The sequence below is a fragment of the Hippoglossus stenolepis genome, chromosome 5 (genome assembly GCF_022539355.2).
Source record: "Hippoglossus stenolepis isolate QCI-W04-F060 chromosome 5, HSTE1.2, whole genome shotgun sequence".
In the NCBI taxonomy this organism is placed as follows: domain Eukaryota; kingdom Metazoa; phylum Chordata; class Actinopteri; order Pleuronectiformes; family Pleuronectidae; genus Hippoglossus; species Hippoglossus stenolepis.
This window is the reverse complement of record NC_061487.1, coordinates 15,315,285-15,329,054: the sequence shown is the minus strand read 5'-3', so window position 1 is coordinate 15,329,054 and position 13,770 is coordinate 15,315,285. Positions and strand designations below refer to the sequence as shown.

General features: G+C 43.0%; 1 protein-coding gene across 6 annotated transcripts in view; it reads right to left on the bottom strand.

Annotated features, from left to right (window-relative positions):
- The window catches only part of tln2b (talin 2b), an 87,679-nt gene that overhangs the window by 39,602 nt on the left and 34,307 nt on the right, over nucleotides 1-13,770 (bottom strand). For all 6 annotated transcript variants that reach the window (XM_035156020.2, XM_035156023.2, XM_035156021.2 and 3 more), the window contains exons 4-12: nucleotides 13,082-13,211; nucleotides 12,287-12,442; nucleotides 11,689-11,831; nucleotides 5,396-5,523; nucleotides 5,036-5,099; nucleotides 4,756-4,860; nucleotides 1,883-2,038; nucleotides 1,067-1,168; nucleotides 880-956 (exon numbers count right to left, since the gene is read on the bottom strand). In XM_035156020.2, coding sequence (XP_035011911.1) covers nucleotides 880-956; nucleotides 1,067-1,168; nucleotides 1,883-2,038; nucleotides 4,756-4,860; nucleotides 5,036-5,099; nucleotides 5,396-5,523; nucleotides 11,689-11,831; nucleotides 12,287-12,442; nucleotides 13,082-13,211 — 1,061 coding nt within the window. The remainder of the gene's footprint in view (nucleotides 1-879; nucleotides 957-1,066; nucleotides 1,169-1,882; nucleotides 2,039-4,755; nucleotides 4,861-5,035; nucleotides 5,100-5,395; nucleotides 5,524-11,688; nucleotides 11,832-12,286; nucleotides 12,443-13,081; nucleotides 13,212-13,770) is intronic.

Sequence of the window (13,770 nt, the reverse complement as noted above, 5' to 3'; positions counted from 1 at the left end):
TCTGATAACTAATCAAGATAATAATGTATCTGTTCTTAATTTAAATGACGAAAAGTACAATATTGTAATTAAAGCAATTACCACGCTTGTTAGCGACTGTTCTCAAGGTGAGTAGGTATTGTCACAAAATAAATAAATATACTGTAAAGGAAAATGTCTGCTTTCCTTTCCAGCTCAACAGATGCTCCTGACTCCACTGGTTCATTTTGTCTTGTTTTGAGAAGCAGCAATTAAGTCTTTATGTTGGAAACCAGGACGTGAGTAAATTGGCCCCTGAGCAGCAGGAATACAAGGCCCCATTCTGCCTGAGAGCGGTTTCACTAACAGGCCGTGTGGATTTATCATGAGAACAGATTTCCAAGCTCTGTGATGGAGCCATAAGCATTAAGTTGATTTCCATCACTTTGCTAAGCGACATGGGAAAAACAAGAGAGATGGCAAAATAAACTGCTTTCAATGAGATTGTATCTTAACCCTCCGAAGATGCATCTTTCTTTCATGAAATAATAATTTAGTGGCTTTGCCCTGAGGCAACTTTTGTGTTTATGTTTGTAAAAACAGGGAAGAACTTTCAATTCCAAAACTCGACAATTCAAGAACAATATCTGTGATAGACATAGTGTTAGTGCTGCTTTAAAATTCAAAGTGCTATGTTTGTTTTTTTTGTCTTTAATTCTAACATTAGCTCCCTTGGGGGGGAAACTGTGCTGGGCAGACAGAAATGTAATTACATGCACAATTAAACAACAAGGTTTAGATTCATGAAGAATAAGTGGACTGTGCTCGCTGAATCCGAATGGTCAGCATTCCCCCGCACGAAGCAGCACACAGACAATACAGTGGATAAAATAAAACACAATACAACGCAATACCACTCACTTCTTAGGGGAAACCGATTCCTCCAGCATGGTGGACTCCTCATCTCCCTCAAGGCCGAAACGATCCTTACTCTGCTTCTGTAGTGAGGAGAACCCGACACATCACAGCGAACAGTAAAAGACAGATGTATGGATAATTGGATGTATGCTCCATGAATTCAAAGAGTTCTATTGTCCAATTTACTCGCCTTTTTAAGAATGATGTCAATGTATCCCGCAATAAGTTGGGATATCTGCTCTCCCTCTGTGGTCTGGACAGAGTAGTAACTCTCCTGGTACTCTCCGAAATCCTTGAGAGATTCAGAGCAAATCAAGTCACAGTGTTCCAACATCTATTCAGCACTGGTAACATATTCTATATCTCATAAGAGCCTCACAATCAGCTTACAGAGGGAAGAAAAAAGTGTCACTGGCAGCGAGGGTCTCAATAAACATTGCAGCATCTTCATTATTTCTAACCCCTCAACAGAAAGAAAAATGAGCTGGCTCCTACGACCCGTGAAAAGAGGTGATTAAAAAGGAGATGTAGTGTAGATCAAAGCTTTCCGCAGAAACACAGAGGTGATTTTCTTTTTTTTTTTCACTTTAAATCAATGTTGGCAAAAAATACCTCAGAGTGTATATTTTTTTAAATCTGCATAATCTATTAATCTTTGAATGGAGTACTCCTCTCCGATACTGGATGGAAACAGACAGTAGTGTTGCCAGCAGCTGGTAAAGAAAATTAAAAAAGCTTTTAGATAAATAATACATCCAACTTCTGCACATTCTTCTCCGAGCATCTATTGTTAACTCGGATGAAATAGCTGGCGAGCATGCTCCACACATTCAATACTGGAGGTCTGAGGTCGCAGCAATTTTTTCAGGTTCTGTTTGTATTGGAAAATGAAAACTAGGGGGAAGGATTGAATATGTGATGCAGAGCTGTGTAATTCACCCTGTGCACGGAATGACTGAATACGTGCGATGGATTAGGAGCGAGTGGCATTCGACTATCACAGTACCAGGGTGAAGCTCTTGGGGGAGGCAGCCCATCTCTTCACTGTCGTCAGAGGCCAGTCCTGCACCATGTCCTTCGTCTTCTCATCCACTCGCATCACCGACTCCTTGGTTATCCCCAGCAGCCGCGGCACCAGCTTGTTTTTACCCTTCATCTTTTCCTGTCAGACAGGAAAAACATCAAGCAACGTTTAATGTCTCTGCTAAAACACCCACGTGGATGATTCATCCGCGGCGCAGATGCACAATCGCGGCCCTACATGCTGTGTCCGTGACTTAAAGCCCAGCGAAGTGACCCAGCAGAGTTCAGCCTTGTTTAACTGCTGCTTTATTGAGCAGGGTCTCCACAGACCTTAGTCCCTGTCAGCACACCAGCGTGGTGCTTCCACCCGCTCTCTGCCTGACCAGCTCCAGTGCCCTCCACGCTCTGCCCACTGGAAATCTATTGCAGCTCACTTCAGAGAGCAAGCCTGCACTTGGCTCTCCTCCAGGGGTGCAGAGGACAACACAGAAATTACCCAGTTGTAGAGACGGTGAGATGAAAATATAGTGTGTACCTTTTATGTCTCCAGGCTTTTGTTTCTCTTTTATCACTGGGTTAAAATAAGGAGCTCTGACAATGGAGCGAAGGCCAATCAGTAGAAGGGTTTCTGGGTTCAGGGCTCTTAAACACAAGGACAGATAACATTATCCCAGTGTTCCTGATATCTTCACACAAAGGTTTATTAAAAACCTCCATTGTTTTGAGCTAGGTCAAGATTATCAAGGCTGAATCGAAGCAGGAAGTTTGATTTTCTAATCACAAGTGGGCACGATATGGTTTTAAATGGTTAGCCTTGATTATTGTTTGGGTAAATTTGCATGCTCAATTAATCACGATAGAAAAGTAGATACACACAAACACACACACAAACACACACAGTCGTGTCTCCGTGACTGTAGAGGAAATTACATTGACTTACATTGATTTCATGGAGACTTATTGTATTGGTTGCTTAACCATGCTTGCTTAACCATAACCTTTACCCTAACCTCAAGCTAAACCTAACCTTAACCTGAACCTAAACCATACCTGAACCTAAGTCTAAACCTAAAAAACTTACCATAACCTTAACCTAACCTAACCTCAACATTAATCTTAAACCTTAACCTAAGCCTTACTTTATATTACTCTTTACCTTCACCTTAAAATCTAATGATTTATGTTATGAGGACTTGCTTTTTTTCCCCATAAGGAAGAAAAGTCTCCATAATGCTTATGTACACAGAATAATATAACTGAGTAATACCTGGAACACACACACACACACACACACACACACACACACACACACACACACACACACACACACACACACACACACACACAGTATTTCCAAATCAACATAGAACCTGCAGTGATTAAAGAGTGTCAGATGTGAAATGGAAGTTCATGCTCTCAGATGTGCATCAAACAAGCCAGGTCTGGGCTTTGAGAGCGAGAGTGCAGCTGGAGTGAATTATTTAGCAGAGTCTTGAAATCTCCATCAGTAAATCGGCTCATCGGATGCAGACAGCGCTCGTATGTGTGGATGCACGCGCACGCTCTCTCGCAAAGCTAATGTGAACCTTGCAGTCCGCTTCAACTGTGCAGGCCAAACATTCCATTTATCGTCCATTAATACCCCAGCTGACAACTGAACTCTTCTTCCTCTTCTCCCCCCCTCACTACGCTGATCGTCAGAGAACTTTTGTATTACCTGCCGGCGCAACTTCCTCCCATTCACATTCAGCGGCACCTCCATCCCTCTTGTGTGTTTGCCAAACCAGAGCGGAATCGCGAGTGTCACAAGTATTTCACAGCACTGAGTTTTCAGCTGAACAGCAAGTGCACAATCTTCCACTCAGAACCTTCTGATGTTGTGATGATGGGTTTTTATTTTCTGAGTTTTCAACAAGCTTTCAAACCTGTTTCATATCAGACCGGCCCTCTAACAGCCGCCACTCACAAGCACAGCCGGAGGTTTTTTGGCTCAGCAATCATTTCAAATTATGGTTTTTAAAACTAGTTGTATTTTCATAGTGTTAGGGCCACTTACAGGGAGAGAAATTGGTGTTTTCGAGAATAAAGTCACAATATGAGAATTAAGTTATCATAGTTATTGTAAATGTAATTTTAGGCTATGTGTCATTTCAGAGGAATATCAGTAGATCAGCCCCTCGCCTGTGTTACAATGAGGAATGGAGAGCATCAAGTCAAATTACACTTAAGTATAGGTTTGACAAATAAGGGCACACTTACTCAAATCTTTTTATGGAAAAATGAATTGGTAGTGTTTGACTGTCAGGCTATCATTGGTCACATCTGGTGCCATTCAAAGGGGTTTCGTAGTTTGTCAAGAGACTGGGACGGTGACATTGGTTCAAGATTTTGGATCCAGAGTGGACCTCGACGAGCATGAGATCTCCTTGCTCACACAATCACAAAACACTACAACAAATTGCAAAACACAATGGTATTAAATTGTAATTGATAAGGAATAAAATGGGTAGCTGCTATCGACAAGGCCGTCCGTTTTCCACCTTTAAGTTTGAACCAGGAGAAGACTTGGATGGGGTCGAACCGCCCTCGTCATGTTGCAAGCATAACTTGCAACATGTTATGCGATTGGATGGACGCATGGTTTTGTGATTTAATGTTGTGTGTTCTTATTTGCTGTTGTGTTTTCTTGATTGCAGTTGCATTTTGTGATTTGTCATTTTGTTTTGTGATAAGGCCACCATATTTAAGGGCAGAAAAAACATTTGCTGGTAATGTCAATATAATGTGCTTGTGAATCTTATGCATGCAACCAATCTGTGAAGACATTTTCAATGACCTCACCAGTCCAGTTCTTACCTTCACCAGGAAGAAGGACACTCCATATGTCTGCAGGGACCTGGCGAGCTTCACGTATTTCACTTTTGCCTCAATCTCCGTCATCTCTCCACAGTTTTTATGATCCTGGAGAAACGACAGCAGTTACATCTGCACCTCCTTAGACTGATCATCACATATGTATGTTAATATACTTGAAACGAGGTTATCCTCATGTGTCATATTTGTCATTTTGTGTCTCGGGAGAGAACAAATCACTATAATTCCCCTGGACCGCCCAGTGTCAAACTTTTTTACATACTTGGAATATTTTCTTCTCGGACCCTCTCTGCTTGATGTACTCCTTAGGTAGGAACTCCTTCAGGCTATGGAGATAAATGACATTTTTGCATGGTTACACGTTTGAGCTACAGGCATTTCCTATTCTATTAACATACCTCCACATATGAGGTCATTCTTGCCCTACTGCCTACATATCAGAAAACAGTTGTAACAGCTGACATCATCCCTGAGCTTTCCACCGCAGGAAATCCCTGAAGTAACAGCCTGCACTGAAGCAGGAGGTGACACTGTATGTGTGTGCACAGCTGTGAACGTTGACTTATTGTGAATGTTGGCGTTAATGCATCTCTTTGAAAAGAAAAGGAAAAGTAAAGCTTACTCCAGGAATCCGGGCTTGTGCTTGTGCTCCACATGGGGTCCGAACTGGATCTGAGCCTGGATCCCCGCGAACTCACAAGCTTTATCAAAGGAGACAGGGTGGGATCCATTCAATATATCATCCCGCGCCTGGAGGAGACACATGTGAGGGTGGGGGTGTAAGTGAGAGGAAGGAACGCACATCAAGGAAAGGACAAAACAATAAAAGCATGAGATTTTTCCAAACCTCACCCAACGGAGTCCCGTAATGAGCACTTATTGTGCTTCAGAGAAGTGTATGAAGTGTTTATCAAGAGCAAAGACATCATAGCTGTGACTCTGCCACACCGGGCAGGCCCAATAACATGTGTTTTAGTAAATGAAAACCGTTCTGCTAACGTAACGGCTCCAACAATTTGTCATCACAGCCCATTAGGTGTTATTATAAAGGAAAAGGGCATTACAGAAATGCAACGCAGTGTCCCATCTGCATTACAGAGTGGCCATCAATCTGATGTTAGGAAATCTAATGACTGCATGTTATTTTTTCCTACTGAGCGGGGAAAAAGGCTTGTGTCTGTTTGCCGCTGCTGAGACATCACTTGTGTTTCGATGCATTTTCAGCCATGCTGTCTACATTATCTTCACCATTTAGGTAGATGGAAAGGGAGAAGGCTTTGTTGACATCTTTCAAACGGTTGTCAGTGTGCTGTTTTCTCCAGGGGCAGTCAGCTCTGTCTATCGCACGCTCTCTCTCTCTCTCTCTCTCTCTCTCTCTCTCTCTCTCTCTCTCTCTCTCTCTCTCTCTCAGTTGCTGTCGTGCACCGCTGCAAAATGAATGGCGCCAAGAGGCGGCGCTGACGTTGAGAGAGGCTCCATCAGTGCTTTTAGCATTAGCATATCAGTGCACAGCGTGGACCCGACTTCTTATGTCCCATTACATCAATGAAAAACTAAGCAGCAGCTTACTGCTGTAATGAGGACAACAATCTCCTCCACTCACAACCACGTCCCTTCCCCAGTGTAATTCACAGTGGAGTGCATAAGCTGTGACTGAACACAAGAAGACACTCTAAAATTAGCCCTCACACGTGCCATTCAGTCCGGCACACACTGTTACTACTCTGTATCGTCTCGACGAAGATGCTAGGAATAATGGAGATATGTTTTTTAAAATAAGTATTGCTAGTTGGATGCAGATTGGTTATTGGATATTATGTATTTACCAGTGGGCCCCTAGTTATTTAGGACAATTATTGAAGTTGCAGTATGGCTTTTCATTAAGTTATACATAAATATAACACAGATACTATGGAATATAACTATTTTTACAGGTTGAAAATTCACCAATAGTGTTTTACATGAATACCACTATGTTATAATAACCTCCGCCAAGGGGGTTATGTTTTCACCCATGTCCTGTTTGTTGGTTTGTTTGTTTGTCAGCAGGATGATGGAAAAACTACTAAGCGGATTTCCACGTAACTCGCAGGAACAGTGGGATATGGGCCAGGAAAGAACCCATTACATTTTAGCATAGATCCGGAATTCTTTTTTTTTTTGTCTGTCCAGAAATGAGAGTTTGACGCACAGAGAATCAGCGTCCTGGATACTGCTCTGTCAGAACAATGTATACAAGCTGGTAAATAACCTGTTTCACAGTGTACATTACAAACACACACCCAACACCAGTTACACTTGAAGAAAAGGGTTCTACAGATAAGATTCGGGATAAAAGGATCTGTCCTTCGCTGAGGCTGGAATGATGTGTGGAGCTACAGCACAGTGTTGTCAAGAGCATATCAGCCGAATAAAGAGAGTGTCAAGTTATGATGGTCCTGCAGTACACCTGCCGGAATATGATTGGAAGTTACCAGACAGCTGATAACCATGCAGTCAGTGTGAGTGAAGCATGAATGAAACAACTGATTTCAATCAAATACTGAAAAAGGGACTCGTGTGGAGCATTCTTCAGTATGGTGTTGCTATTATACTCAGTGATAGCTATAGTTTAGATACTGAGTTTATCATTGACTGGGTAATTGATCATTAATTTACAGCTAATGTAAATGTAAATTTGAAATCATGTTTCAAATGATCAGCCAGATAATTCTACCACGTTCATCAACAGACAGGACAGTGAGTCCAGTCCCTGAATTTCTCACGGCGGATGGGACATTTTAATGGAGCCGCATGAGTGGAAGCGAAGCACAAGACATCAGAAGCTGTGACACATAAAGCCCGGGGCTACGACGCTGAGGTCAACAAGTCCACCGCGGCCCGGCAGAGCACACAGAGTCTAATGCAGCCATAAAAATAAATGCTGACATAGGGATACACTAAAGCAACTGAATTCACAGTGTATGAGCAGCACAGTCGCTAGTAGACCAGTGAGTAGAGCATTAATCTAAACGATTATCTCAACGCTTCATGACTTGACATGACACAGTTTTAATCCTAAATGTATGAAAGGATGAATTGTGATGGCTCATTTAGCAAAAACAATTCAGGCTACCTGAACTGGCTTTTATCCAAAGGCACAGGGAGCCTTCTCTCTCTGTATTTCTCTGTAATGTTCATTTTACAATAAAGCAAAAATGCTAAAAAGCTCCTAAAATGCTGAAAAAAGAAAACTGAAACAGAGCAACCGCTTAAAAAAAGATTTAAGTTAATATCTCTTTATTGAGGATATATACTGTTTACTCTTTTGCTTTGGACTATCCTGTCTCACAGTACAAAGCGTATTCTTTCTAGATCAACAAATGTGAGCAAAAGTAAAAGCAAAAGAAGAGCACGCAGGGAGTGATGCTGTTGCAACGGAGGTTTATCCTGGTCTTAGCACAAATACATGACAGAAAGGGAGTGGTCGAGTAGTAAAGCAGATTAGTCTGTTACTGGCAGAGCTTCCATTATGTGTGTGTGTGTGTGCGTGCGTGTGTGGGTGGGTAGGATTGAAATCATGGAAGCTTCACATCATTAATAAACATAAGCTTGTTTTAGATCATTGCTGATTCGCCGGGATGCTCTGTCAAAAGAAATGCCAGCAATAACGTCAGCATCTGCTAAATCTGAATTCAATTACTCGGTACTGCTGATGTTCTGGGAATTACATGAATTGTGAATGATATAGGATGCTAAAGAGGAAAATGTGCGTGTGGGGTGGGGGGTAAAAAATGGTGCACAGGAAATAAGGAAAATGAATGTGGAGAAGAAGCCGGGGGTATGTTCCACTCTGCTAGAGCTCTCTCTTCTGGCTCTGTTTGGCCTTTTTAACACGGTGACAAATTAGAGCCAGTGCCATGTGAAGAGTCTCTGTGATCTGCCTGTGTGACAATCCCAGGGTGTGTGTGAGAGCGAACGAGGGAAAGACAGATAGGAAAGGCCAACGGAGAGGCAAAAGGAGGCGGGGGCCAGGGGGCGGGGATGTTATTGTGAAAGGAAATATGAGTCTGCGTTGAGAGGAGCGCATGATATGTGCCTTGCCGTAATGTGTGCCAGGGTAGGAGGGTGGAGATGTGCGCGATTATGTCAGAATGTGTAGGAGATGGAGAGTGGGAGTGGAGACAGGCGAACTGTGAGAGGAGGAAGGAAGCGGAGGGCAGGAAAAATAGAGTCAAAACCGGGAAGAGACAGATAGAAGGGTGGAGAGCAGCAGGAGCAGACAGGGAGGGTGGGGGTCTTTTTATGAACACACGTTCAGCAGGCAGCTATACGTATTTCAGACGTGGTATATACTGTGTCTCTGGGCCCAGTTTTTCAGAGATCATGTATTTTTTACATCCAATAATCTCTGTGTGACTAATTTTTTAATAAATACCCTCTTACCCACGCTCTCTGTCTATCTCATAGAGTACGTGTGTGTGTGTGTGTGTGTGTGTGTGTGTGTGTGTGTGTGTGTGTGTGTGTGTGTGTGTGTGTGTGTGTGTGTGTGTGTGTGTGTGTGTGTGTGTGTGTGTGTGTGTGTGAGAGTGTTGTGTTTGGGAACTCCACACCCCTCTGTTTGAGTCCAGGTGTCAGTGGGGAGCTCTCCTCCTCCTCCCTTGGCTGGAGGGGCTGATGTGAGTGCAGTGATGTGTGCAGTGACCAAACCCAAAGTAGTGCAATGCCGGAACTCCCCCTGTGCCAGCAGGCCTCCCTCTATTCCCCCCCCAGTTTATAAAACTGGTAGAACTAGCAAATGAGAGAGAGAGAGAGAGAGAGAGAGAGAGAGAGAGAGAGAGAGAGAGAGAGAAACTCACATAATAAACACAACACCACCTCATCCAGATGTAACCCCGCAAAGCCAAACTATTTCTCCCAACAACCAGATGTACAATATGCTGAACATTAAATCCACCTCCAACAGGAAGTGTTCAGATAGAGACATAACTCACTGCCTCCAAAACCCCTCAGCCTCATGATCAGCTGCTATACCACAGAAGTAACCCCTTCAAACCACTGAATCACAGACTGGTGTTTTTAAACAGGACTCCTGCTGTTCAGTCTGGAGCTGAAACCCAATACCATCCAGCTGAGGAGTGCATTTGTTCAATCAGGAGTACATAGGTAGGGATTCTTTAAATCATGTATTGCACAGCCCATCTGACACAGTGTCTGCCTCAAGCAAATTCCTATTGAGCTTTCCAGACCTCAAAGAAGAGCAGCACAGTCTGTGCCGGCCCACAGCCGTATCCATCCTGAGATTATCCTCTGAGACACCCAGATAAGACACATTGACACATCCGACGGTTTCAAGGTTACAGCCCAAAAATGGGCAAAACAAAAAGACTGTGTACTGTATGTGAACAAGTAAAAAGAGAGGGGATCATAGAGGACGACGCAGTAAGAATATTTTCATATTAGCAATGGATCAAATGGCTGTAAGTGATATGTGAGGGGTTACTTGTATTAACGAATCCATAAAGGATTATCAACCGACTCTGCAGTTCTGTATTTAGCCTCTTTAAGCTCATGGTTTTGGTTTTAACCATAGACTGTATGTGAGGATGAACAACATGACCGCTCCTTCTCCATGTTAGTGGATGGGACATGGACTAATCTTAATACAAGTCAAAATATATGTTACATACATGCTTATATATGAAATATATTTTCTCAAAGATGGTTTCTGTCATTTTAGGTAGTTTTTACCACACTGATGTTTCTGTTATTTTTTCCAATAAGTTTGGTTTTAATAGATTTTTTGATGCATGAGGGTGAAACATCATGAGTGACAGGTGGGACTGATTCATTCATCGGACATGTGTATTGCTCGAGCACGGCTTCACTCCACAATCACTACTGTGCACTCTGGCAAGATGGCGACGTAAGATATGTAAGATATTTGGGCTTCAGTTTTGTACAACAGAAGGAAGTGGAGAAGCATTTTTATGTAGTTTATGGTTTTCCTGCCTACAAATGTAATGTTTCTGTTCACGCTGTTTACTCTCTTCACTCTCGTTAGCTCTGTTTCCAGTCACAGCTTTTCAGAGCAAAAGCTCCTTTAAACCCATCGTAAGCTAACTAGCACCAAACAGAAGACAGACAAGGTTAGCGACCAGCTAATAAGGAATTTACCGGCTACCGAGCCAGATACTTTTATGAGGAGACAAAAACAAAAGGTCAGTGTGTAGTACATTTAAATTCATTGACTGCTAAATGTAAACCAACTTTACACTGTGATATGACAAATGTTTTCTTTATCAATTGTCCTGCTTCACTACTCAGACAGACAAAGCACAGATTTTGAAACTGATACTGTACAGAAGAACCAAGAAACACAGATAAAAGTCAAACCTATATGGACCATGTCTGAGTTAACCACATTTCATTCAGTCCAAACTTCGCCAAAACCTAAATGCACGTTAAAAACACAGTTATTGATTTTAGACTCAAAAACTTTACAGAATTACACTCCTGTCTCCATTCTGCTGAAAACACATATGCTAACCTGCTTGGGTCTACTTGTGCAGAATGTCCTGTTACAGGAAAAAATATAGGCTGTGGTCATCTTTCTCTCTGCACAGTGTTTTTGCTGTGCCAGCGTAAATGTGTGTGTGTGTATGTGTTTGTGTGTGTGTGTGTGTATGTGTGGAGTATTTGTACTTTTATATTTGTGAGGACCAGGGTTAGACTTTGTTTTAAGGTTAGGGTTAGAATTAGGGTAAGGTGAGGGTTAGGGTTAGGGTTAGTGTGTGTGTGTGTGTGTGTGTGTGTGTGTGTGTGTGTGTGTGTGTGTGTGTGTGTGTGTGTGTGTGTGTGTTGTGTGTGTGTGTGTGTGTGTGTGTGTGTGTGTGTGTGTGTGTGTGTGTGTGTGTGTGTGTGTGTGGAGTTTACCTGAACGTAGAGCAGATTCAGCTGAACCGGGTCCCGAGAGTCCACGTTCTGGTCCGAGTAGAAGAACTTGCGCCTGAGCAGCAGCGTCTCGCTCTCCTCCACCCCTTGCTCTCTGAACGTCCTGCTGTGGTCCAGCCAGTTCACTGCACAATCAATACACACACTGTTACCACATCTGCACAAATGAATAGACAATCACTTAACAAAGACATTACTAGAGGAGGTCGCTGATGGTGAAATTAACCAGGCAGGTCGAAACCAGTTTGGACAGACAATTAGCCAAATAAATCACGGAGAAGTGGAAATCTTCAGTGGGCACGAATATCGTCACTTTCTTTATTTTCAGCGGGGATGAGAACTAGTTTTTCAAACTCGAGAGGGTGATTTATATATTCGAATGTTTCAACATTTCTTTGGTGTCCTCTGGGCAAAAGATAACAGTGGTAATTTCATTAAACTTTGATATGTCCACGCAATAAATTAGACAAGAGTGATGAAGCACATGTCAAGATGATGGCGTTGAGTCAGATTCATTAATGTGAAAATGAGAAATGGGCACGAGGCCATCAAGATATCAACAACACTCCTTCACACTCACAGTCGTCGTCTGTGTGGAGTTTGGCTTTGAGCTTTTCCATCTTCCTCTCATCCCGGAGCTGCAGCGTTCTGTCCTTCTTCAGCGTCCCCATCCCATCCTCCTTCTTGTCCTCCGTCACCTCCTGAATGAGCGAGTACTCCTCGTAGTTGGTGATTCCTGAAAAGGGCATGAGTTAGCCAGGGGAGGAGGGGATGGAGGAGGATGCCTCAAACTGGCACGATAATTAGTGCCACGAAAGAGAAAGCGCTTCTCTTACACTCTCTTTTTATCTCTCGCTCTGTTCCGAAACAGAAGTGAAGGGAAGCTGGTGCAGAGCCAGCGAAACTAAAATGGGAGCCGAGGAGGAGAAGAAGCCAAGCAGAAAGACTCACTCCAAACAAACATTTTCTAATAAAGCTATCTGCCAGACACACATCCCTCTCCTCGTCAACCAAATGAGCTTGATAGCAGCCTCCTTTCTAATTGAAATATGCAGCTTAGGGAACACCTCAGTCACAGACCGGGATGGCACTTCAGCATTTATTACCAACAAGCTTGTTTGAGCTTGATAAACTGTTCCCATTGTGCTTTAAGAAAAATGTGATTAGGACTTTATCAAGCGTGCATGAAAGCTCCAAAGTGGTTAACTAATGCTGCTGTTCAAAATATGAAATGAATAACATGTAATAACACAGAAACATGCAAAGTCAAGTGCTGCGCTGTGGACTAAAAATATTACAGAGGATGAATAATTCAAGCCTTGGACGATGACTTGACAAGATTCATATTAGCAGAGCTGGGAGACTTAACACTTACCTATTCTGCTGCAGATGGTGACCAGCAGCTCGCCGACCGTCTTGGAGTCGTCCACCATGATGGTTTTAATCGCACCATCCAGCATTTTGATCTTTTGCGGCCTTTGCTTCTTCTTATATTCCAAGACGTCCTGAGAAAAAACGGAGAGACAAGCAAGATGACAGGGATGGATCCAAGAACGGGGCCTGGGGGGGGGGCCTAACTGAAATCTGATTGACCCATGAGGTGCCCCTGTCCTGTCAGTAGCTTTTTTTTTAACAAAGAGAACAAGGCTTACGAGTTACTTCAGACATTCAACTCGAGCTACGCTGCTCTAATCATGTGACAAAATCCTCTTTAACACACCCTCCCTATTCGGTAGTGGTCTTTTAAAGCTGCAACCATTTCCCATCTCTCCCTTTGCCTGCTGTTGCTGTGTGTCAGTATCCCTGCCTGTCCATTCAGCCCCTCCACCACCCCAGCATCCACCTGTAGTCTTTGACATGGAGGTCAAACGTATAAGCTCATCACTCACCATTACAGACATGTGATCTTATCTGAGGAAGTGATGAAGTGGGAGCCTAGACGCCAAACTCTAACTATGTTTTGTTGATGCAAGGTACAACAACGCATCTATTCTCTTCTAAGACCAAGGTCATTCGGAGCAAACAAATACAATATGTTATTATTTTTCCAGATTATTATCCAGA